Source organism: Talpa europaea (genome assembly GCF_964194135.1).
Source record: "Talpa europaea genome assembly, chromosome: 12".
In the NCBI taxonomy this organism is placed as follows: domain Eukaryota; kingdom Metazoa; phylum Chordata; class Mammalia; order Eulipotyphla; family Talpidae; genus Talpa; species Talpa europaea.
Genome location: NC_140079.1, coordinates 19,010,451 through 19,033,279, shown reverse-complemented (window position 1 = coordinate 19,033,279; position 22,829 = coordinate 19,010,451). Strand labels below are relative to the sequence as shown.

At 57.6% G+C, this 22,829-nt stretch overlaps 1 protein-coding gene across 29 annotated transcripts in view; it reads right to left on the bottom strand.

Annotated features, from left to right (window-relative positions):
• Positions 1-22,829, bottom strand: part of PHLDB1 (pleckstrin homology like domain family B member 1) — a gene marked incomplete at both ends in the record, with an annotated part of 37,063 nt that overhangs the window by 3,105 nt on the left and 11,129 nt on the right. For 2 of the 29 annotated variants that reach the window (XM_084248993.1, XM_084248995.1), the window contains 13 exons: positions 738-884; positions 2,520-2,610; positions 2,699-2,993; positions 4,363-4,465; positions 4,603-4,743; positions 6,111-6,251; positions 9,178-9,267; positions 9,428-9,538; positions 14,020-14,175; positions 17,167-17,304; positions 17,421-17,561; positions 17,981-18,262; positions 21,236-22,584. In XM_084248993.1, coding sequence (XP_084105119.1) covers positions 738-884; positions 2,520-2,610; positions 2,699-2,993; positions 4,363-4,465; positions 4,603-4,743; positions 6,111-6,251; positions 9,178-9,267; positions 9,428-9,538; positions 14,020-14,175; positions 17,167-17,304; positions 17,421-17,561; positions 17,981-18,262; positions 21,236-22,584 — 3,185 coding nt within the window. Of the gene's footprint in view, positions 1-737; positions 885-2,456; positions 2,611-2,698; positions 2,994-3,600; positions 3,646-4,362; positions 4,466-4,602; positions 4,744-6,110; positions 6,252-6,698; positions 6,870-8,430; positions 8,575-9,177; positions 9,268-9,427; positions 9,539-14,019; positions 14,176-14,529; positions 14,659-17,166; positions 17,305-17,420; positions 17,562-17,980; positions 18,263-21,235; positions 22,585-22,829 lie in introns of all 29 variants that reach the window. The other 27 variants (XM_084248978.1, XM_084248984.1, XM_084248971.1 and 24 more) reach the window with 26 other exon arrangements.

Sequence of the window (22,829 nt, the reverse complement as noted above, 5' to 3'; positions counted from 1 at the left end):
AGCAGACCTGACTGAGGCGGGAAAGAGAAGCTGGGCATCTGACAGATCCCAAGCAAAGGTTTAACAGCCGCTGATTATTTCTTAGCTCCCAAGCCTAACGAGGTGGTGACCCATTAAATTTCTATCTTTTCACAGCAGGAAATCAGGGAGATCCCCCAAGATCCCCACCCTGGTGAGACCTACAGAGAGGTCCAATAGGAAGGGGCAGCCTGTCTGAATCCCACAGGCTCCTGTGGCTGCAGGGTGGGGTGGCATGGGATCTGGACCAGAGAGATGGGTAGGTTTCCAAGCCTCCCAGGGAGAAACTAGTACAAATCTGTCTTGGAGATATAAACAAAGTCAGGGTGAGGCCATGTGCTGGTGGTGGGGGCCTGGAGTGGGAAAAACCCCCAGGAAAGGGCCAGGACAGCCATGAACCAGGCACAGGATGGCATCAGGGAAGCAGGAAGGAGGTACGGGCAGCTCACGAAACAGAGATGAGGCCCCTGAGAAGGACCGAGAGGAGCCTCCTTGATTCTCAGCTCCCCTCCCTGGGAGGCCTTTCCAGACCCTCTCCTCTGACCGTGGATGTCTGCCCCAATGGGTTTTTGTTCCCTGAGGCCAAATAAGTTTCAGGAAAAGTCAAGAACAGTATTTTCAGGAGCAATACAAGTTTTACAGACCAGCAGGGGAATCCTGGGATAGCCCTAGCCCTCCACAGCACCACCTTCAAGGCAACCCACCCATCACCCACTGACCTGGGAAAACTGCTTCTCCCGCATCTTGACTTCCTTCTCCACCAGCTGCTGCCTCCGGGCACTCTCGCTCTGCAACCTCCGTTCCACCTGTTCCCTCCGTCTCCGCTCCTCCTCCAGGGCCTGCCTCCGGAGCTCCATCTCCCGCTCCTGCCCCCCCAGTGCCCCCAAAGCCAGGGGTCAGTACTGAGGCATGTTCCCCCCACCCCTGCAACCCCTCCTCAGGCTGGAGGGCAGAGCTGCAGGAGGCACCCAGCTCCGAGGGCAGCCTGACGTAAGGACCCATCAGCCTCAAAACCCACCCACTTCAAGGGCCTTGGAGAAGAGCTTGTTTTAAAATGAGACCCTCTTGGCTTCGCTAGGCCCTGCCACCACCCAGAGTTCTGTGACTCTGACAATCATTTAAACTCCCTAAGCCTCAGCTACCTCATCTGTAAAACGGTGCTCCTGATGGACTAAGGTAAAACAAAATCCTGTATGTAAACGCCCATCACTCACTCCAGCAGAACAAAGTGCTCAACAAATAAATGGGGCACTTATGTTTATCTGAACTTAGAACAGCTGCTTCTGACAGCTAGTACAACCCACTTCCCTAATCACTAGGGCCCTTTGAAACTCCAGATTGGAAACATTTGTCGTTGAACTTCAAATTTTAAGGGAAAAAATGAATTTACGAAAGCCATTATATAAAGATTTTTAAAGTCATTAGAAGAAATCATTAAATCTAGAGCCTGTTGGTGGTATTTCATATCTTCATCAATAATGCCGACCTTGGGCCTCCCTGGTGGCGCAGCGGTTGAGCACAGCGCTGTGAAGCATTACTCAGCCTCCGTGGCGCGGGTTCGATCCTGGCCAGCCAGGGAGAGGCCCACATGGCGCAGCAGACCTCTCCTGTCTCGCCTGCTGCTCCCCTCAGCAGTGTGTTTCGGTCAGTCTGCCTGTTCTGCTCCCCACTCTGTCTCTGGTGAATCCTCTCACCCGCCCTCACATCTGGCCTGCGCACCAGTTCTTGTATGCATGAATAAATAAATCTTTTAAAAAAATAATGCCAACCTTCGTATCTTTAACTCCCACTTGCCATTTCTTCCTGGCTCAAAACAGCAGAATCCCCTCTCTCCATTTGTCAAGAGCTGTCTGCAATCCTGCCCTTCATGTGCATATGACTAAGAGCTGTTCCTTTCTGGTGGCCTGGCTGCCGACTTCTCCCTGGGTCCTGCCCTTACCTCAGGCCCAGCAGCTTCTGCTGACCCTCTGAGTCCTCCCATGCACGGCTGCCTCGGCCGGGTAAATTGCTGGCGCCTCTGTGCTGGGTCCAGCTCCAGGCCCACGTGAAGGAAGAGTGACTTCCCTCTGCCCCCGCCACTCTCCCGGGCACCCAGCCAACACTGCTCTGCCTCGGACATCCACCAAGGGACATCTTCTGTCCCTTCCCCTCAACCCCCAGTTCCTGCTTTTCCTAACCGCCCCCGAGAGGAATGACCTGCCACTCAGACGCACGATCGAAAGGCCTGTGCTGGCCAAAATATCAGCAGAAGTAAACACACAGCCTGGAAGTTCCCACACAGGAAATTCAAGGCTAGACAATGGTTACCGCTGCCTCCTCCTTTCTAAAGGCTGTGAAACCTGTAATCTCACCAAGCTCCCTGCCCCCCCTTGAGGAACACAATCTTTCCAAACACTTTCTTCCTCCATAAAGTGGGTGAAAGGACGAGGGTGGAGCACAGCCCCGGGCAGGTGTGCGTGTGGCGAGGGGGCAGCTCTGAGGCCCCGATCAGTCAGTCTCACCCTGGACTCCATGAGCCGGCTCTTCTCCGCGTGAGCTTCTTTCAGCATCTTCTCCATCTCCTCGATCTTCCCCACATCCAAGCCGCTCGTACTGCGGAGGGGGGAGGCAGGTGCATCTAGAAGCTGCAGAGGCCCGGGGCAGAGGTAGGCCCTGGCGTGGGGGAGGGCGGGGTCAGTACCTGGACATGTTGTCGGGGGAGCAGGCAGAGTTGGCCCCCGTGGAGATGCTGGTGTCCATGCTGTCGGAGCTCTCTAGACTCAGCGTGTCGTAGGCGTGCTCACCCTCCTCCCCGCGCTCCCGCCCAGCCGGCAGGTGGTGCAGGATGGAGTGGTGCATGAGTGGGGGGAAGCCCGAGGGGCCTGCCGGGAAGGGGGCTGCCCCATGCAGGGCATCCCACTGGCACTGGGCCTCGGCTGCTGCTTTCTGCTTTAGCTCAGCCAGTCGCCGCCGCTGCTCCTCAATCACCTGCTGCCCTGTGAGAGGGACAGCAGGGGTCACAGTGGGCACCCACCCACCTGGGGAGGACAGGGTAGCATTACAGACAGAGGGGAGAGCCAAGCAGGCAGAGGTTAACACGGGCGCCCCTCACCCCCCACCAGTTTCCCTGAAGCCCCCCACAGCCCCAGGTTCGGCTGCCCAGCCAAGGCTTGTCGCCTGCATGACGGGCCCCAGGAGCCCAGTCTGGTTGCAGCGCTTTCTGCATCCTGAGCCCACACAGGACACAGAACCTGCCCAGGTGGCGCCCCGGCGGCATGATGGCCGGGTGGCTCCAAGGCCTGATAGGTGAGCAGGACACATGCACCCATCCTGCCTGCTGGGGAGGGGGGAAGGGACGGAAGACGGGACTCCTAGGAGGACCCGGCATCAGTGCAGACCCAGCGACAGTGCAGAAGCAAAGCAACAGCAGCAGGAGCGGAAGACAGACAAGGAGAAGCACAGCTGAGGCCGCACGGAGCTCAGCTCGAGGGGCGAGGCCAGCCAGAGACCCCAACCCAGCTCAGCCTGGAGCCATCATGCGGAGGCCGGGTGCAGGCAGGGGCTGCCTGGCCAGAGCCAGGGCCTCAGTGACCTACGCTCTACCTGCTGGGTCGTCGGTTGGGAGGGGCTCGGCGGGAAGCAACTCAACTGGTGTGGGGGACCCCCAGGCAGAGTGGGGAGTAGAGAGACACAGAGGGGATGAGAGGAGAGAGAGCACAGGCATGGGCTTTCCAAACAACCAAAATGTAATCAAGCAACAAGGACTCTTGGTTTCCCAAGCCAGTATCTCAGGGCACGAGGCCATGAAGCCATCCCCCTGCCTCTGGACAGGGCGGAGTTTGTCCTTGTCTAGTCAACAAGCATGTCCCCTGCTTCCTGGGCTCGTCAAGAAACATCTCCCATGGGCCTCCCTGGTGGCGCAAGGAGTGAAGCACAGCACTGTGAAGCAATCCGCAGGCTCTGCAGCATGAGTCCGATCCCTGGGCCGGCCAGGGAGCTACCTACATGGCGCAGCAGACCTCTCCTGACTCGCCCGCTGCTCCCCTCAGCAGTGAGTGTATTTCAGTCAGTCTGCCTGTTCTGCTCCCCACTCTGTCTCTGGTGAATCCTCTCACCCCCCACACCTCTGGCTTATACCCCGGTTATTGTATGCATAAATAAATCTTGAAAAAAAAAAAAAAAACCCCAGTCCCCCGGCACCTTGAGCCCCCTGTCCTTAGTCTTTCGATAAATATCCAGAAAGTTCTTTGGGTGTCTAGTCTAAATTCTTTCTGCTCTTGGATTAAAGGGCGTGGACGAGCACGGTAGGGGACTAGGTCCAGGGTCGCCCGGGGGAGCAAGACGACTGGCATTGCAGCCACTCACCCTTCTGCTGCAGGGCCAGCTGGCGTTTGGTCTCAATGTCCTGCAGCGTGGCTGCCAGGTTGCGAGGAAGGCTGCCTGTGCCATTCTGGGCAAGCAGAGCGCTCTGCAGAGGGAAATGGAGCACTAAGGCCAGCGCTTCAGAAGACCCTCCTCAAGGCCAAGGTGACTCTGGCCTCTTTCCCGTGTGGCGGCCTCCACCCCTCCCTCGCCACCACCCGGCCACACACGCAGCCCTCAGACCTTCGGGGAGGGGCTGCGGCCCAAGGTAGCCACGCTGAGCTGGGAGGAGGAGGAGGAAGACCCAGAGGAAGAGGGGAGAGGGCCGCTGCGGGTCCGGGGCAGAGGGCTGGCGGCTTCACCATCCATCTTGGAGCGGTAAACCTGGAGGGAAGAGACACTGCCCGGTGAACCCCAACTCTCCCAGTAGCCATCACCCCAATGCCACCTAGGCTGGCTGTGATCCAAGGTGCTGCCCTGGCACCAGGCCTCTGTCTCTAGCTGACAACAGCACTGGCCTCCCGGGCCAGCCCAACAAGCAGGTGCTAGTGACAGCTGCCAAGCCTACTTTCTAGGTTGCTCCTCCTGAAGTCACCCCCTCGTCCAACCAGCATCTTAGAAAGGCCCTGTAAGCTGACCCAGGCAGGAGTTAACGGTGTTGGGCAGAGGTGCTCCGCAGACCAACTGCAGGCCGGGGTTCCCTCTGGCCCCAGGTCTGCCACTAAGAGTGGGTGTGGCCTTGGGCCATGCACCCCCCACTCTGGGCCTTGGCTTCCTTGTCTGTAAAGGGCTGGGGGGAGGCCAGACTAAAAACCATGGTCTTTGGTGTTAGAAGCCTGACCATCATGGAGGCTCCATTACTTCCTAGGCTGTGGCCTTGGCGAGTACGCAGCTTCTCTGGGCCCCAGTGTCTGATCCGTAAAGGGGAACGAACATCTCCCTCAGAGGCCTTGGTGATAATTGAACTGAAACATAAAAATCTCTAACCAGCCAGGCACAAGGTAGAGGTGCCACCCATTACAGGAATCAAACGCCTACCAAAGAGAACATGGAATTTTGGCTGAGGTCGCCGTCCAGGAGGTGCCATGGCTGAGCGCAAAGAGTGAATGTTGAATGCTGGGATCTTTGGCGTTACATCTGGTCAGTGGAGTGAGATTTGGGGAGAGACTACCCGTGTCCCTTTCCCTGCCCCCATGGTCAAAAGCTGGTGGCAGACTCAAGCAGGTCCATGCCTCCCAGAGCAGCTGTGAGGAGTTTTGGGCAGGTCCTCAGGGCTGTCACGTTAAAGTCTTTGGCCCCTGGGTCAAGCCTCCAAGGGTCACCTCTAGACCAGGAGAGCAAAATGCTGGCAGGTCTCCCAGGACAGCTGTGACAGACGCAAGAGCGTGTCAGGCCCCCAGATGGGGCGAGAAGTTCTGGGGTTGAGCACAGCCAAGGAGGAGAGGCCCACTGTGCATCCCAGCCTGAGGCGACAGACTCTACCCTGACCCCTGCTCCAGAACCCCTCCAACGGACAGGCCCTCCTGGCACTCTGGGACTTGGGAGTCTGACCCTCCAGGTGCCCAAAGTGCCAGGAGGGCTGCCTGGGTGGGGGTGCTCACTGCCCTCTCAGGGCCCAGAGGTTGCCCTGGCTCAACTGACCCTCCTCCCCATTCAAGGTGGTACTTGTGCGGTTGATGCACCGGCAGGAGGTTCTCAGAGCAGAGAGGCGCAGGGTCTGGGCAAGGAAGGGCAGTGAAGGCGGGGGTTACCTGCAGCTGGCGGGAAGCTTTGGCAGGCAGAGGCGGGGGAGAGGAGCGAGGGGAGCCTGCAGCAAGGCCAGTCCCCAGCCCGGCCATCAGCTCCTGGTACCACTGCTCTAAGTCTACCGCGGGGAGCAGCAGCTTCTCCATCTGGAGCAGGGCGTGGGGAGGGGCGGGGGAGGAGAGGGAGCAGGAAGGGGAAAGGTCAGGAAATGAGGGATGGACAAGGGGCAGGAAGAAAAGGCAGATGAGGGAGGGTGGGAGGAAGGATCAAGAACACAGAGGGAACGGGGAGGGGCGGGGAGAGGGAAGGAAGGACAGGAGAAGGAGAAGGAGCGCATGAAGGAAGAGAAGAGAAAAACCGTGAGAAAACAGTTGCAGTGAATGGGCTGCAGAGCTCAAGAACACAGGCCACAACTCCCAGACCACAGACGCGGGCCACGCGGGCCACGCCAGCCGCGACGTCGCCAGCCAGCCAGAGCCTGCAGGCGCTGAGCACGCCCTGGGCTGGCCTAGAGCTGAGAAGCCGGGAACACAGGCAACACGCAGACAGAGCCGCCAGCAGCGGACGGGGGGGCAGGAACACAGACCACCCACCTTGGGTGCAGGCGCGACAGAAGCGGAGGAGAAGGAGGGCGGCACGGGAGGAAGGCGGGCGGCGGGAGCCAGGTCCCGGGAGGCAGAGGCCCACAGAGGCAGGCCTGACGCCGGGGCTGCAGGGGTGGGCGAGGTGCCCCACATTGCCTTTAGCTGCTCGAGGGTCACGTACTTGGGGGAAGCCGGGACAGAGAAGGGATACGAGAAGTTAATGGGACTGAACCCACAGAGCGCCCCGCCCGTGGGCGGGGCGAGGGAAGAGCAGAAGCACAGAACAGAGGCGGCCTGCAGAGCCCAGGAAAGCCAGTCCCTGGGCGCCTCACCCTCATGCAAGAGCGGAAGGCCTGCCCCCTTCGAGAATTAGGAGCTGTAGACGGCTCCAGAGGCCCAGGGAAGAAGGCAGTCACTCTCAAATCCACTGATGCCAGCTGCCCTTCTCCCTCGCTGTTGAGACAGATGCTGCTGCCACCTCCCCACCCCCCGTCGCCCAGGCCTAAGGGGAAATCCAGGGCATCCACTTGGGCAGAAGGGGGCTCACTCGGTGGCTAGTACCTCACTGTCAGGCAAGGGCTGGGCGAGCACGCTGGGGGAAGCGGCAGAAGCCTGGGGGTCCAAGCGGGAGCACAGCTGGAGCACCTCTGCCAGGCTCACATACTCCTAGGGGACCCAGTGGGTGGGGAGGGATGGGCAGAGGTCAACAGGCTTCAACCAGGCACCTGACACTCACACTCCATGCCACGGGCCACCACTCCAATGCAAACTCCAGAGCAGAGGGGGGAGTCCAGCGGCCCACTGTGACTGTGGCAGCTGTGGATGGTGCGGAGGACGAGGAAACCACAGGCAGACCCGACTGTCTGAACTGAATGACTGACCTCCACTTTCAAGGCTGCCTTGGCAACCTGTCCCTGCCCCAGGCAGACCCTGAAAGCCCCTCCCTAGGGGGTGCCCTGGACTAGGGGCAGACAGAAAAGCTTAGGGCCTTTCGAGAGCCCACCAAGGACCAGCACCAACTCCCAGAGAACCCTCTGTTTCCAACACCTCAGGCATCCCCACTAGGGCACACACATGCAGCATCAAGCACAGCCACACCATTCTCAAGGGTCCCTTGAACTTCATCTGATGGGGCAAGAGCTAGAAGGGGCGGGGGCAGAGACACCACCGAGGTAGGAGCAACATGGGCTTTGAGAAAGACCTAAGCAGAGACACCTGCAAAGCCCAGGGAGAAAAAACAGGCCCGCTTCCCAGGGGTGAGGCCTCGGGAAGTTGCAAGGATACCCGGTGTGGGCTGGGGGGACAGGGCTGAGCAGACTCCCTGAGCAAACCTTAGAACTCTGAATTTATCTAGGTCAGGGGGGCATGGTAGGCATCCAAAGCGCACACTGAGTCAAAGCACAGGATTCAAAACCTGCCCTCTCCAGGGGGGCCCATGCTGGCTTAACTCTGGAGACCTTACTCCAGGGATCACAGAAAAGGAAAATGAGCCTGAGGGTCCAGCAGGCTAAGAACTGAGGAACAGCATGCAAGATCTATGCAAACCAATAATCGGATTTACATGGGCTGCCCGGCCCATGTGGACCAGCAGGATGGCACCTCATTGACGCTCTGGCAAAATCTGGCCCAAAGATTATTGTCACATGCCCTCAGCTGGACCCTTGCAAAGAACTGTAGGTTGGGGATCAGCAAGCAGGCAGGAGGCAGTGGGCACACAGAGCAGGCATTTAGCTGTGATTACCTCTTGTGCTTTGGGGCAGCGCTGAGTGGAAGCAGGTGGGGTTGAGGGGACAGAGGCGGCACCAGGCTGAGAAGACCCTGGAAATGGGCCCAGAGCCGCAGTCCCCAGCCTCACCTCTGAGGACTCGGAGATGAGCAGTTCAGCCTACAGGAAGTATACGTAGTGAGGGGTCCCAGCCCTCACACTGAGCCACACCACCTCAACACAGGCCTACATTGCTTGTGCAGTGAGGCAGGAGGGAAGGGAAAGAGCTCAGGAAACTGGGCATGTCCTGGTTAGACCTCACACACCAGGCACGTAAAACTCAGGAAAGAGCAGCTAAGGTGCCTCAGTACCTACTTCTGAATCACAAGCGCGGCTACAGACTGAAGCCAAAGGAGCTCCAGGATCAGTACCCCAAGATCCCTCTGCTCCCCCGTGAGTTTAGCTACCCAGCCCTGCCCCTTACCAAAGCTCTGAGCTTACCATCCACCTCCCCCATGCCTCCTGAATCCCCCGATGTATCCTGTCACCCCAAACGGTAAGACAAGTGAGCCCCTGGGAGCCGGAAGGGTAACTGAAAAGAAGCAACTGATGGCCACACCAGGCCCAACCCCAGGCCCCAGCCACTCCGACTCAGATCTCTCCAGTTCCTGAAAATGTCCCCATACTCAGCCTCAGTCACTGGAGTGAAGGTACCACATGTTGCTTCAGGACCTCTCAGGAGACCCCTTGGGACTGAAGCTTGGACTGGCCCAACCTCATTACCTCTTTGAGGGTGGACGTGGTCTTCGGGAAAGGCCTGCCTCCTGTGAGTGTATGGTATCTTCTTTCCAACACAGCCAGTTTCTCCTTCTCCTGTAAGTCCCAAGTGGCAGAATCTCAGAAAGGAGGGGGAAATGACAACAGGGGAGGTGACCAAGTGAAGGGGAACCCCACAGGCTGGCAAATCTCTTTCCTGACCTCTGTGCTCACCTCCCACTCCCCCTGGCCCACCCCCACCCCAGACTGGGGTTACCTTCTGCAGCAGTTGCAGGGAGGCATTCTTGTCCCGGGCCAGGCGCTCTGATTCTTGCACAGCTTGGGCCCGAATCTGTCCAGCCTGACTGTCCAGGACTGCCAGGCGCTCCTGGAGGAGAGGGTACTTGGTCAGGCCCTGGATGACAGGGCTGAGCCCAAGGGGAGGCTCAGTTGTCTTTCCTGCCCAGAAATCCTGGGCGTGGTGAAGGGAATCAACCGGCTCTTCTGCTTGGCCTCAACTCACCCCAGGAAATCGCAGGCTGCGCTGGTCAGCCTCTTCCCTCGGCCCACCCGGGGCCAGTGACCCCTGTGTCATCAAAACCAGAATCCCCAAATCTCCTTTCTCCCAACCCTTCCTCCAGGTCAACATTCCCCAAATTCTGGAGCTAGTGAACAGTTCTTGACATGGCCACCCCCCACGCCACCCTTAGTGCCACCACCCAAATCCAAGCCCTCTGCTTCCCCATGCTGGACACTTTCGCCAACAACTCCACACTGCCACAGGATCTTCCTAAAATGGCCTTTGAGGGTTGTTTTGTTTGCTTGCTTATCTGAATTTTCTAAGCTTTCTTAAAAGTATATTGCCTAGGGGGGCCTCCCCGGTGGTGCAGCGGTTGAGCGCTGGGTTGCGAAGCTGCCTGCAGCCTCTGCAGTGCTGGTTCGATCCCCAGCCGCCGGCTGAGGGTCTCACATGAGCGGACCTCCCCTGCCGCCCGCTGCTCCCCTCAGCAGTGTACTTGGTCAGTCTGCCTACTCTGCTCTCTGCTCTGGCTCTGGTGAATTCTCTCGCCCTCCCGTGCTTCTGACTGTACCCAGTGCTTGTATAAATAAATAAATAAATCTTTAAAAAAAGACAAAAATATGTAACTATTTAAAAAAAAAAAAAGTATATTGCCTAGGGCCTCCCTGGTGGTGCAGCGGTTGAGCGCTGGGTTGTGAAACTGCCCCACATCCTCTGCTGCGCAGGTTCGATCCCCGGCTGCTCCCCGGCCACCGGAGGAGGGTCCCACATGGCGCGCAGACCTCTCCTGCCGCCCGCTGCTCCCCTCAGCAGTGTACCTTGGTCCTTCTGCCTGCTGTGCTCCCCGCTCTGGCTCTGGTGAATTATCTCACCCTCCCGCGCTTCTGACTGTACCCAGTGCTTGTATGTATAAATAAATAAATAAATAAATAAACAAATGAATGAATGAATAAATAAATAAATAAATCTTAAATAATAAAAATAAAAATTAATGCATTCTCTCTTAAAAAAAAAAAAAGTATATTGCCTGGGCCTCCCCTGGTGGTGCAGCGGTTGAGCGCTGGGCTGCAAAGCTGCCCGTAGCCTCTGCAGCGCCGGTTTGATCCCCGGCCACCGGCGAGGGATAAATAAATCTTTAAAAAAAAAAATACATTGCCTGAACACATTTTTAAAAATCCACAAGTAAGGTCAGATCACTCTTCTCCCCCCAGTTGTCAGTGGTTCATTACTCATAGGATAAGCACGCACTTCTAAGCCGGCATTCAAGGGATCCCAAACTGGGTCTTTGCTGTCCAACACCTCTCCCACTCCGAGCCCTCTGTGCTCTCTCAGTTGGTACAGAGAGCTCCCGGGCAGCACAGGCCTTCTTACACTACCCCCTGAGCCCAGCAGAGCTGCCCCTGTCATCATCAAGAGCTGACTTATACCCCCGAGACCAGACTGAAAGCCATCTCCTCTCCAGCAGTTTTCCTGACCACCACTCCATTTCCTTGCTCCTTCCTCTGCAGCACCACTTGGCTTGTATTATTACTCGAGAATCTATGTCTCGTCACCACCACTGCACCCAGGCTCTCTGATCCAAGGGCAGTGCGAGGACTTTTGTGTTGCCACATCTCCAGGCTTAGCACAGTGCCTGGCTCAACAATCATGTGCTAAAAAGAAATCAACAGTAAGTGAGAGAAAAGGATCGGCACTGGCTGGATTAATCCTAAGAGGGCTTCCTGAAGAGGTGATCTTAAATCATCACCCTTCAAGCACTACATTAGAGAAGAGTGAAAGAAAAAGGTAGTTGTCTTTAATCTGGGGTCAGCCCAAGCAAAGGAAAAAGGCCAGGGAGTAATCCTCACAGCTAGAGCTGCTGTTTAGGGCCTCCCTGGTGGCATAGAGGTTAAAGTCTTAGCACTATCAAGCTATCAACAGTGTGGCCTGAGTTCAATCCCCAGCCAGGGAGCTAACTCACAAAAGGTGCAGCAGACCCCTCCTGTCTTGCCTGCTGCTCCCCTCAGCAATGTATTTCAGGAGATCTGCCTGTTCTGTTCCATACTCTGTCTCTGGTGCATCCTCTCATGCCCACACCACTGGCCTACACCCCAGTTCTTATTTTTAAGATTTGTTTTTATACAAGAACCGGGGTACAGACCAGAAGCACGGGAGGATGAAAGGATTCACCAGAGACAGAGGGGGGAGCAGAACAGGCAGACTGACTGAAATACACTGCTGAGGGGAACAGCGGGCGGCAGGAGAGGTCTGCATGCCATGTGGGACCCTCCCCGGCCAGGAAGGATCGAACCAGTGCTGCAGAGGCTGCGGACAGCTTCACAGCATTGCGCTCAACCACCTGCACCACCAGGGGAGGCCCTACACCCCAGTTCTTATATGCATAAATAAAAATAAATCTTTAAAAAAAGAAAAAGAGCTGCTGTTTACTGAGAACCTGTTAGGAGCCAGAAACTGCTAAACACTTTGCATTTGTTATCTCATTTAACTCCCTTATGAACCAGAGGCCTTTATGCCCATTTCACTGATAAGAACACTGACGTGTTTAGGAATGAAAGTGTCTTAACTACTAAGTAGAAAAGCTACATTAGAACCAGATCTGTGGGATTCCAACGCCAGCACTCTGAATCAGAGAGGAACGGATAAGGGGCACCGGCCACCGCAGCAGATAGATCCTGGCGTGCGTGGGCCCTTGGGAGACATGGGATGGAAGCTGCGAGGCTCATGAGAAGCAAAGGGAAGAATGTCACCCCAGGTCCCAGGGGCTGAGTTCCAGTTTCCTAGCCCTCCTCCCAACTCCCACAGGGACCGACCTCACAGGGACAGCGTAGCTGACCTACGGTTCCCTGCTGAATGTCTCTTGAAGGAAAGAGGAAGAGGCTTGAGAAGTGGCAGGCCTGCACCCCAGTGCAGGCCAGTGGAGGCCAAGGAGGCCTGGGTTCCAATTCTGACTCTAAGTTTATATGCTGGTAGGTTTTATTATTTTTTTTAAAGATTTATTTATTTATGCATACTAGAGCTGGGGTACAGGCCAGAGATGCAGGGCGTGAGAGGCTTCACCGGGGACATAGTGGGGAACAGAACAGGCAGACTGACTGGAATACACTGCTGAGGGGAGCAGCGGGCAAGACAGGAGAGGTCTGCCTCGCCATGAGGGTTGCTCCCTGGCCAGCCGGGGATCGAACTCGTGCTGCAGAGGCTGCCGATTGCTTCATAGTGCGGTGCTTAACCCCTTGCGCCACCAGAGATGCCCTACGCTGGTAGGTTTTAGACAAAGATGTAGCTCTGAGCCAGAGTTTACACATCTATAAAATGGGGGCAAGAGCATGGGCTTGTGTGGCCATCATAAGGACCATATGAGGTGGTCCAAGGAAGCCTCCTGGCACCGCCATGGGCTTGGGAAGCACCTGCTTTCTTCCTTCACAAGCCTCGTATCTGCAAGTGAGTACATCTGTAAGGCAGAGCAGCTCAGGGAGAGAAGCAAGGGCTCTCGGGTCAGGCAGGAGCTCTAGCAGGCCCCCACTCCCAAACTCAGGGTGGCCCTCAAGCCCCCAACTCACCACTTTTTGACACCCCTCCCCCAATCTCGCTGCTGTCACCTCCCAACCACTCATGCCACCTGGGCAAACTGCATGCACCTGTGTCAGTCACTGTCACCCAGTATCAGTCAGGGTGAGAGCCACCTGGGCCACCCTCCCCAACATCTTCCTAACCCTTGCTTAACACAAGCCTCCTCCTCCTACACACACACACACACACACACACACACCCGTCTCATCACCCTGCTCTGGACTGGCTGGGGTCCAGAACAGACAACCACAGCTTCTGGCACTCCAACGCTGGCCAGAATACAATCCCGTTGCTTCGTGGCTCAGCCAAGCCAGGGCTGAGCCAAGGCTGAAACCCAGCTGATGCCCTTTCTAGCACCCCTGGCTGGCTCTAATACCCAGATATCGGGTCTCTGGGTATGTCCCAGCACTTCCACAAGACAGAGAGCGCCACACGGACAGGAGCAAGCCCCCCCTCTTCGGCTCCCTCCAGCTCCATCTTTCACTTCCCTGCCCAGCCAGTGCCCAGCTCCAAAGTGAGCCCAGCCCATTGCACCGGAAGACTGAGGGGAATGAATAAGGGCTTCACATACTAGCTGCTGTTTGCTGACTGCTACCTACGGTCACATCCTATGCTGTTTTCACATACATCACCTTGCTTGATTCTTACATTAGCCTGCTATTGCTTTTACTTTACAGTTGTGGAAACTGAGGTTCAGAAAGGTGACATAAACTGCAAGGACGCCATCGGTTGGGAAATCAATCCCAGGCCCTGAATCTGCTACTGAGCACCCAGGAGCACACCTTCCTCTTGGCGATGCTCCGCAGCAGCTCAGCCTTGCTTCTCAGCAGCCCCTGGCCCGCCAGCTCCCGCTCCTCCTCGGCGCGGCTCTCCTGCTCCAGCTGCTGGAACTCCAAGTCCTCAAAGAGTTTGGTCTCGGTTTCCAGGGCCTCTGCCTCCTGAATGACACGGACAAAGAAGGTTGAGGGATGCTCCGCTACCAGGCTGGGCCTAGAAGCTCAGACCATAGCCATGTACTCTGGGGGTTGGACCCTGGGAAACTGGGAAGGGACCTGCCCCCATCCAACCCCCTTTCCTCTCTGCTTGGCTTTGCCCCTTTCATGGGCATCGCTGCCTGGAGTAGCAGAAAGGAGATGATCCCCCCAGTCCGTCCCTGTCCCCTCCAAGCCACAGCACCGACCCTGGTGTCCAGCAGGTGCTGCAGGGCCCAGGTGGTCCCGTCCCACCGCTCTCCTGTCTTCCTTCCGGGCGGGTGGCCCTCGGGCCGGGGAAGGGGGGCTGGTGAAACTGACCCTTCTCAGCTGCTCCTGTAACTGTTCCCGCACTGACTCGGGGCAGTTATCGAGCTGCGTCTGGAGCTCGGCGTAGAGCGCCTGGCGGGCCTCCAGGTGCCTCCGTCCCGCGGCCAGCTCCGCCCTCTCCTGGTCGGTGGGAGGGGGAGGGGAGGGCGGGGCACAGGGGAGAAACAGAACACACACTCCTCAACTCCGGCCCGGCGCACAGTGGCAGCGGCAGGGAGGGCAGGGGGGGTGGTGAGGGGCGGAGAGAGAGAAAAAAATAGGGATCGGGAATGGGGGTGAAGGAGAAGAGAGGAACAGACGAGGAATAAAAGAGGAGAATAGACAGGAGAGGAGAAGATGAGGGAGAGGTGACGCGTGGGGTGGGGAAGAGCCGAGGTGCAAGACAGGGCTGGGGCGCAGGGGATGGTGTGACACGGCAGGGGTGTGGGTCCAAGGTAGAAATTTTGGTCTCTTGGAGTCCCTTAAATTAGAAATGTTTGGGGAGGGCCTAAGAAAAGGCCCTCTGTTTTCTCTCCAAACCAGCCAAGGCCAAAGCAGGTTCCCCGCTGCAAACAAGAGCCTCTAGCGCCATTCCGCCCCCTCTTCCAGGGCCCAGAGACCAAAACTTAACCCTGGCAAAGAAGGGAGAGCTGGTGAGGGTTAAATTCAGGCATTGGGAGCTGAGGATGTTAATGCTGCAGCAGTGCAGTTCAGGTGACCCCAGCCCAGCCCCCTTGGCCTTCCTCCCTCGGCCCGGGGTGGGGGTGGGGTGCTGGCACTGCAGGCTGAACTTCAGCAGGATAAGGGTTGCAATTAGTTGGCCGTTGTCATGGTAATGGGAGCCCCAGGAGTGGGTAGAGAGAGGAGGTGGATGGTTCAGTCTGGGGCGAGATGACACCTCTGAGGGCTGGAAAGGGTATGAGGGGAGGAGTTGGTGAGTCACCCCTCCGAAGGACTGGCAGAGGAAAAACCATGATTACTGATTCCAAAGTCAGAGTGGGCCGTGGGCTGGGGGCTGGGGAGGGAAGCTCAGCAAACCCTCCCAGTGTCGCCACCACCATCACCATCACCGCCACCACCACCGTTGCACATAACTGGGTCCAGAGAGAAGGCAAAGTCCAGCCCTCCAGGTAATGAGAAATGAGGTTAGGCAGGTTCCTTCAGAAAGGCTAAGTTCCTATGCCCAGCCCTGCACCCCCCACCCCTCCTCCCAAACTTCCCACTCCTGGAAAGGGAGCCCCATGCTTGGACTCAGCCTTTACATTCTGGAAGGCTCAGGGGCAGAAGTGGAAGAGAGACACAGCCATTTCCACCACCCCTACCCCCCACCCCTTGGTGTGTCTGAGTTTGGGAAGCCCCAGGGGACAGCTAGAAAGGGCAGCCACTGTATGGCAGAGAGCTCTGCCCAAGCCCCCCTCGCAGCCCACGCCACCACCACTGGCACTCCTTACCCCTCGGCCCCAGAGGGAAGGTTGGCAGACAGCCGAGGACAGCCTGCCTCCCCCTGCTGTGCAGGCATCAGCCTGAGGAGGCACCTGAGCTTCTTCAAATGGGAGGAGCCCATGAGGCTAAAGAAACTCCTCACCCAGGCTTTCCTCCTAAACTTGTACCCCTCCTGCCAAAGCACCAGTAAGAAGTTGAGCTGTGCCCCTGCCCATTCCTTTTTGACCAAAATCCTGGGGTCCCACACCAAGAAAGGAAGGAGGCAGCATTAAGGGGGAGAGACCAAGGGCACAGAGGTGCCCAAGGAGTTAGTGCAAGAGCAGGCATGGTTCAGCCCTGCCTGGGTGGCACTGGTGGTTAGGGGCATGCGGCGAGTCCAGGACAGTGATTAGAAGGGGCGTTAGTGCATCCTGGTAGGTAAGCGTGGAGTTAATTTGGCACAGAATTTGGGAGTGTGGTTTTATGGGCCAGAGCCAAAGCTCAAAAAAAAAAAAAAGGGGGAAGGGGTTGTCGGAGAATTTACAAGAGCTTCAAAATTGAGGGGCAGGAGGAAGACACTCAAAAAATCCAGAAGAAAATTAATTCTTGGAAAAATACTGTCAAATCCAGAAATAGATGGCCCCTCCACTTCAGAGCTTTTGGCACGGTGTTGGGCATCGTGGGCGTGGCTGGCACTGCCCTTGTGGGATGGAGCAGCCCCTGCAGGCTGGCACGAAATCTGAAAGGGGCAGGGGCAGGAGCTGGGACCATCAGGGACGAGAAGCTGCAGATCCCGAAGACTCAGGAGAAGCAGAGCCCTGAGGGCCATCTCCCAAAGGCCATGACCTGAGCACCTGAGGCATGCTTGGAGGAAGACATTCTCCAGACCCACACCTGAATCGCTCCCCAGCACCAATCGTTCAAGCTACGCTCACTGCCCAAGAAGAGGCATTGGCACTTCCAAGAAGAGCCATGGAGTCCTGGAATGGCAGGTTCCCAGGCACCCAGAGGTAGCACAGAGACCAGACAGAGAAGACCCCAGCCCCCAGCCCCTGGCAGTGCCCTCTTCCACAGAGGACAATGCCCTCTGCCCCTGAAGGGGCACAGAAACCACCTGGTTTGTAGGATGGGTGATGAGGTAAGGGGTGAGGGGCCCCAGGAAAGGCATTTCTCCTTCTCTCTCAGGCCACTGGGACCCACCAATGGACCAGGCTAGGTGTGGGTTACCTTGTCCCTCTCTTTCTGGATGCCTGTCTCCAAGGTCACCAGCTTCTCCTGCAGCTGGTCCGCTGCCTTCTGCTCCTTCTGCAGCAGCGTGCGCTCTGCCTCCCTCTCCCCCTGCAGCAGGGCCCGCTCCATTTCAGCCTGGGGGCAACACCAGTGTCCACATCAAGGCTAGATAAGGCAGTTGGATGCAGGCCCCTCTCTGGGGGCCTTTAATCTGCCTGAAGATGAGTCCAGTCGGGATCCTCATGGCTCACCTCTCGGGCCGACTCCTGTAGCTGCTGCTCCAGCTCCTTCACACGGACCTTGAGCTGCTCCACACGCCCCAGGACCTGAGCCCGCTCCTCTTCCAAGGCCAGCACCTCTCCCTGGAGCTTGGAGCTCGGTGTATCTTCATGCTAGAAGGGAGGAAAGCCATCAGCTGGGGAAGCCCAGAGTCTTCTAAAATCAGATTATAAGAAAATGGTTCCCCATTCCTCAGGGCATTTGAAAGGGATAGCTGGGCTGACAGAGGAGCCAAATTCCCCAACCTGTAAGGGGAGTGATACAGACTCAGCTAAAAGAAATAAAGTGCCAGGCCCACCCACGTGGGGCACATGGCAGGTTATAAAAGCATATTCATAGTTTGAGAAACTCCTCAACACTTCCTTCCCTACTTGCCTCACTTCTATGTATCTCATCCCTGATCTCGTTTCAGACTTGATCCTTCAATTCCTCCCCCTTCACTGGGCTTTGGCATCCACCACACCTGCTTCCTCTGCCTCCTAGCAGGGTCCCACCTTGGCCCCCTCACCCTGCCCATCTCCCTACATCCCACCTCCTGCTGGGTGCTCTCAGTGCTGCTGCATTCCTCCTTGAGATTCTCTTCATCTGAGCGTTCCAAGCTCTCCCACAGGCGTTGGGTGGCACCTCCAGGCTCCTCACTGCTCCGCCCAGAGGCCCCAATGGCCCCTGCAAGGCCTCGTGAGGGCCTCCGGCCTGTCAGGGCCAGTGCTGCAGTGGCCTCCCTAATACTGGGCAGCTCCCCAGCCTCGGGGCCCTCGTCAGCCCGGATGTACTCCGCACACAGGCTCAGGATGGTCTCCAGGCGTTGGCGCTCCTGGGGAGAGTGGACAGAGTGGGGTATGAGGGGGAGGAGGCCAGGTCCTAATGGGGCTGGAGCCAGACACAGTGTCTTGTTAGGAGAGAAAACTAGGACACTAGGGGCTCAGGGCCCAGACTCAGCTTAGCAGAGCCCCAACCCCAAGGTCTGAGGAGCCCAGAAGTGAGCAGGCTGCTGTGCTACCTGCTTCCTCCCATCTTCCTGTTTCCTTTCTCTTATTCTATCCCAGAATGGGCTTCCCCAGGGATGCACCCAGATACACTAGTAAGCACACTAAAGACCACAGTAAGACAGACACTCAGTCTCATCCAGATATAGTACACACAGACCTGCTGAAACGGGGACACACAGAGGGACCCCCACACACCAGCACAAGAACACAACACGTGCTCTGGGTATGCGTTAACAGGCAGGTACACAGAGACGCCGGCCCTGACATGCCAAACGCACACTCACCCAGATAAACACAGTCTAGCACACAGACAGGGGGCGCCGACATAGAGCTGGAAAGCAGACCCTGGGGTCCACAGGGACCTGACGCAGGTGCACACAAGATGTGCTCCGCATACATACACTAGTCAAACAGAACTGGCCCATGGTGCCTCAGCTCCACCTCAGCCCCAAGGGGCTCCTTCCCAGCAGAGTGGGCTGCTGCCAGCATGGAATACCCAGACCCCAGAATGAGTGCTTTCAGGCCTTCCACTTAGTCTGAGCGCTCCCCACATACTCAGATACCTCCAGGGGCTTAGGAGGTGAAGAAGAGAGGGTACACCCATGCTCCCAGTCTGTGTCTCCCTCTCCCACTCATAACCTCCCAGCAATGAAGGCTCCCCCAAGTTTCCATGGCTCTCCAGGGTCCCTAATCTCAGGTGTCTCTCATCAGTGTGGCCATGACCCCCCAGACACTTACCCAGCTTCCCTCCCGCTGCTTGCCTAGCTCCATGGCACAAATAACCAGAACAGAATCTCAGCACCCAGGAGGCAGGCCAAGGCCCCCACCTCTGCCCCAGGACCCAGATAAGCAGCCTGGGAGAGGTAGGAGGGGCAAGGCCAGCAGCCTCCAAGATTTAAAGTGGCAGGTGGGGCAGGTTAGGGCTGGTGGTTAGGCTAGTGGGCGGGGGTGGGGAGGAGGGGCAGTAAGGAGGAGTTGGAGGAGGCTGGGCCCATCATGCCCCCTGTGCCAGGCTCCTGGCCCCCTCTCCAGGATGAGAGCCCAGGGTGGGCCAAGCATTCTCATCTAGACCAAAGCAAAAACAGTAAAGAGAAGATGTAGCAACAGACAAGACGAGGGCCCCTGCCTCATCTCCCTCCTACCCAATGCAAACATTGTCCCACAACTTCACTCACCCAAAGCTATCCCAACCTCTCCTGAAAGGCCATCCAGACAAACCTCAGTACTGGTTCTCCTCCTCAAACTAAACCCAGGGTCCCAGGCCCCCCAGGAGCCCATTCTTCTCACAAGGGGAAGAGGTCAGAATCCATTCTCCTGCATGCGTGCTCAAGTGTGTTTACACCAGCCAGATCCCCTGAGCTCCCTGTGCTATCTGGAGAATCCTGGCCCCCACCCAACATAGATGCCATCTCCAGAACAGCTGCCCAGAGCCACACCCGGCCCCCAAACGCACTCCCCGAAACGCACGCACGCGCACACATGCACGCAACAACAGTCACACAGGCCGGCCCAGGTCAGGCTAGCGGCTGCCCATCCTGTGCTCTCCGTCTTCCCTGCCACCCACATTCCCAGATAATTCTGCCTGGGCCAGAGCGAGCAACTCCCATCAATGTGTAGAGGCCAAAGAGAAGCAAGACAGACAGAAGAGGGTCTTTTCTCATGAACAAGCCTCAGACAGATGGAAAGTTAGGAGACTTGAATTCTCATTCCAGCTTTGCCAGCACTAGCCACGTGACCCTGAACCAACCCAGTCCCCTCTCTGGGCTTCAGCCTTCTCATCATTAAGACCTGCTTCTACGGCCTCCCCTGGTGGCACAGCAGTTGAGCGCTGGGCTGCGAAGCTGCCTGCAGCCTCTGCAGCGCCAGTTCGATCCCCGGCCACAGGCGAGGGTCCCACATGGCACGACAGACCTCTCCTGCCAAGCCCGCTGCTCCCCTCAGCAGTGTATTTTGTCAGTCTGCCTGTTCTGTTCCCCGCTCTGTCTCTAGTGAATTCTCTCACCCTCCAGCACTTCTGACTGTACCCAGTGCTTATATAAATAAATAAATCTTTAAAAAAAAAAAAAAAAAAGACCTGCTTCTCGTGGCCCAAGGACATTTATTCTGAAAGGCCATTCAGACAAACCTCAGTTCTGGTTCTCCCCCTCAAACTAAGCCCAGGGTCCCGGGACCCCTCCAGGAGCCCTATTCTTCTCACAAGGGAAAGAGATCAGAATCCATTCTGGGGCCTGTGCATTTTCCTAAAGCTTCAGTATATTCAGGTCAATACCGTTGACACTTAATGAATACATTAAAACTAATGCTGTGTTAGAGCATAAATGCAAAATTAGTATGAATTTAAAATAAAGGCTTAGGTGCCTCCCTGGTGGCCTAGGGGTTAAGACTCAGTGCTATCACCGCTATGGCCCAAGCTCCATCCCCGGCCAGGGAGCTGACACACATGGCACAGCAGCCCTCTCCTGTCTCGCCCGCTGCTCCCCTCAGCAGTGTATTTCAGTGCATCTGCTTGTTCTGCTCCCCACTGTCTCTGGTGAACCCTCTCACCCCCCGCACCTCTGGCCTAGACCCCAGTCCTACACACAAATAAATAAAATCTTAAATAAATAAAACTTGAGAAAGTTCTCCTGGCCACGAGCGCTGAGGGAGTGGCCTCTCAGGTGTGTGCTGGAAGTAGGGAAGCGAGAGAAGCCGAGGGCCTGCCCGGGGGGCTCCCCACCCCACCCCCTGGCCTGTCCACACCCTGGCAGAGACCCCCCCCCCCCCCGTGGATGGTGGCCGCCTCCCTGGCATCAGCTCACCAGCCTCTCCATCTCCTGCTCCCGGAGCCGCTCCTGGCGCTGCCGCCGGTGGTACTCCAGGAGGTCGTCCTCATTGTCGCTGATCTCTGTGATGCTGTTTTTCCGCTCGCGAATGATGGGCACGCGCAGGTCCCCACTAGAGAGCTTCCTCTGAGCACGGGGGCTCTGGCGGGGGGAAGCCCCAGTCAGAGAGCCCAGACTATAGGCCGGGCTCAGCCTGCCACTGAAGCTGCCCTTGCGGGGGGCCAGAGAGTCCCCGAGCGTAGGAGAGGGACTGCGCGTCCTTCGGCCCCGGGCCCCCAGCGTCAGGGAGAAGTCCTCCGGTGAAGCCCCGTGGGCTGCCCAGCGCCGGGGTCGGGGGCTCTCGGTCACTTCCCTGGCCAGCTTGGGATCCGGGGTGGTCCGGGCAGGCATGGGGGAGAGTGCTCGCCGGGAGAGAGACGGGCTCAAGGGAGGGAGCTCCCGCATGCTGTCCAAGCCCCGCCGGCCTAGGCGGGGACTCTCGGGAGGCTGCAGGGGCCGCGTGGCTGACCCATCTGAAAATGTCCGGCCCACCAGCTGGCGCGAGGGGCTGGTCGTCAACACCCGCTCGGAGCCTGGCAGCTCGTGGAAAGGGCTGGGAGGGCGGTCCTGCAGTGCACCAAGCTTGTTTCGGGGAGCAGGGACTGGAGTCTGTAACTTAGGGCTACTAGGAATGCTGGTGGGTTGGCTGCGGGCACCAGAAGCTGGGTATTCACTGAGGCTGATGGCCACCACAGGGAGCTGCCCACCGAGTCGGGGACTCTCAGTGGCTCTGCGGGCCTCCGCCAGGACAGTGGCCGCAGGGCTGTCTGTCAGGAGACCCCGGAGGCCGGGGCTGGGAGGCCGCTCATGACCCCCCTTCCTGCCCAGTCGGGGGCTCTCAGAGGAGCGGGCACCGCTCGGTCGGGACTGGGGGGGCTGTATTGCCAGGTGGTAGCTGGAGGAACGAGCAGGTACCAGCGGGGGCATGGCAGGTGCTGGTTCCTGCCCGCTGGGTGAGTGGCTGGCACAGCTGCCACTGCTGGCTGGTGAGGAGAGTGGCGAGAAGGCTGGAGAGGTGTTCTCATAGCTGGAGCCCACAGACATGGCTCCAGGGCTGGTTGGGGGAGACAGCAGATAGCGCCCACCATTTGCGATCGGAGACAGTGGGGAGGTTGCAGCAGGCTTCTTGCCAGCAGCTCCAGGCTCCTCCAGCACCAGTGAGTCCATGATTTCCTGCAGGTCCTTCTCAATAGAGCTCACCAGGGAACTGTGGCTGGCACAGGCTGAGGGTCCCCGGGATGTAGACTGTAGGGTGTGGTTCCCATTCACCAAGCTTTCTGATTCTGCTGATGGGAAATGCAAAGAAGCCTTAGGCCCTGGTTGTCAACTTTGGGAGCGGCACATACACGGGAGTGAGGGCACACTCCCACCTCCTGCTAGCAGAGTAGGGCTGCAGAGGCTTTGGAGAAGCCAGGAGATCAACGTTCTGGTGCCAGCTGTGCCAATGACATGCTGTTCAACCTTCTTCATGTCACTTGCCCTCAGTTTCCCTTTTTGAAAAGGGCAGGGGCTCTTCTGGCTCTAGCATTTT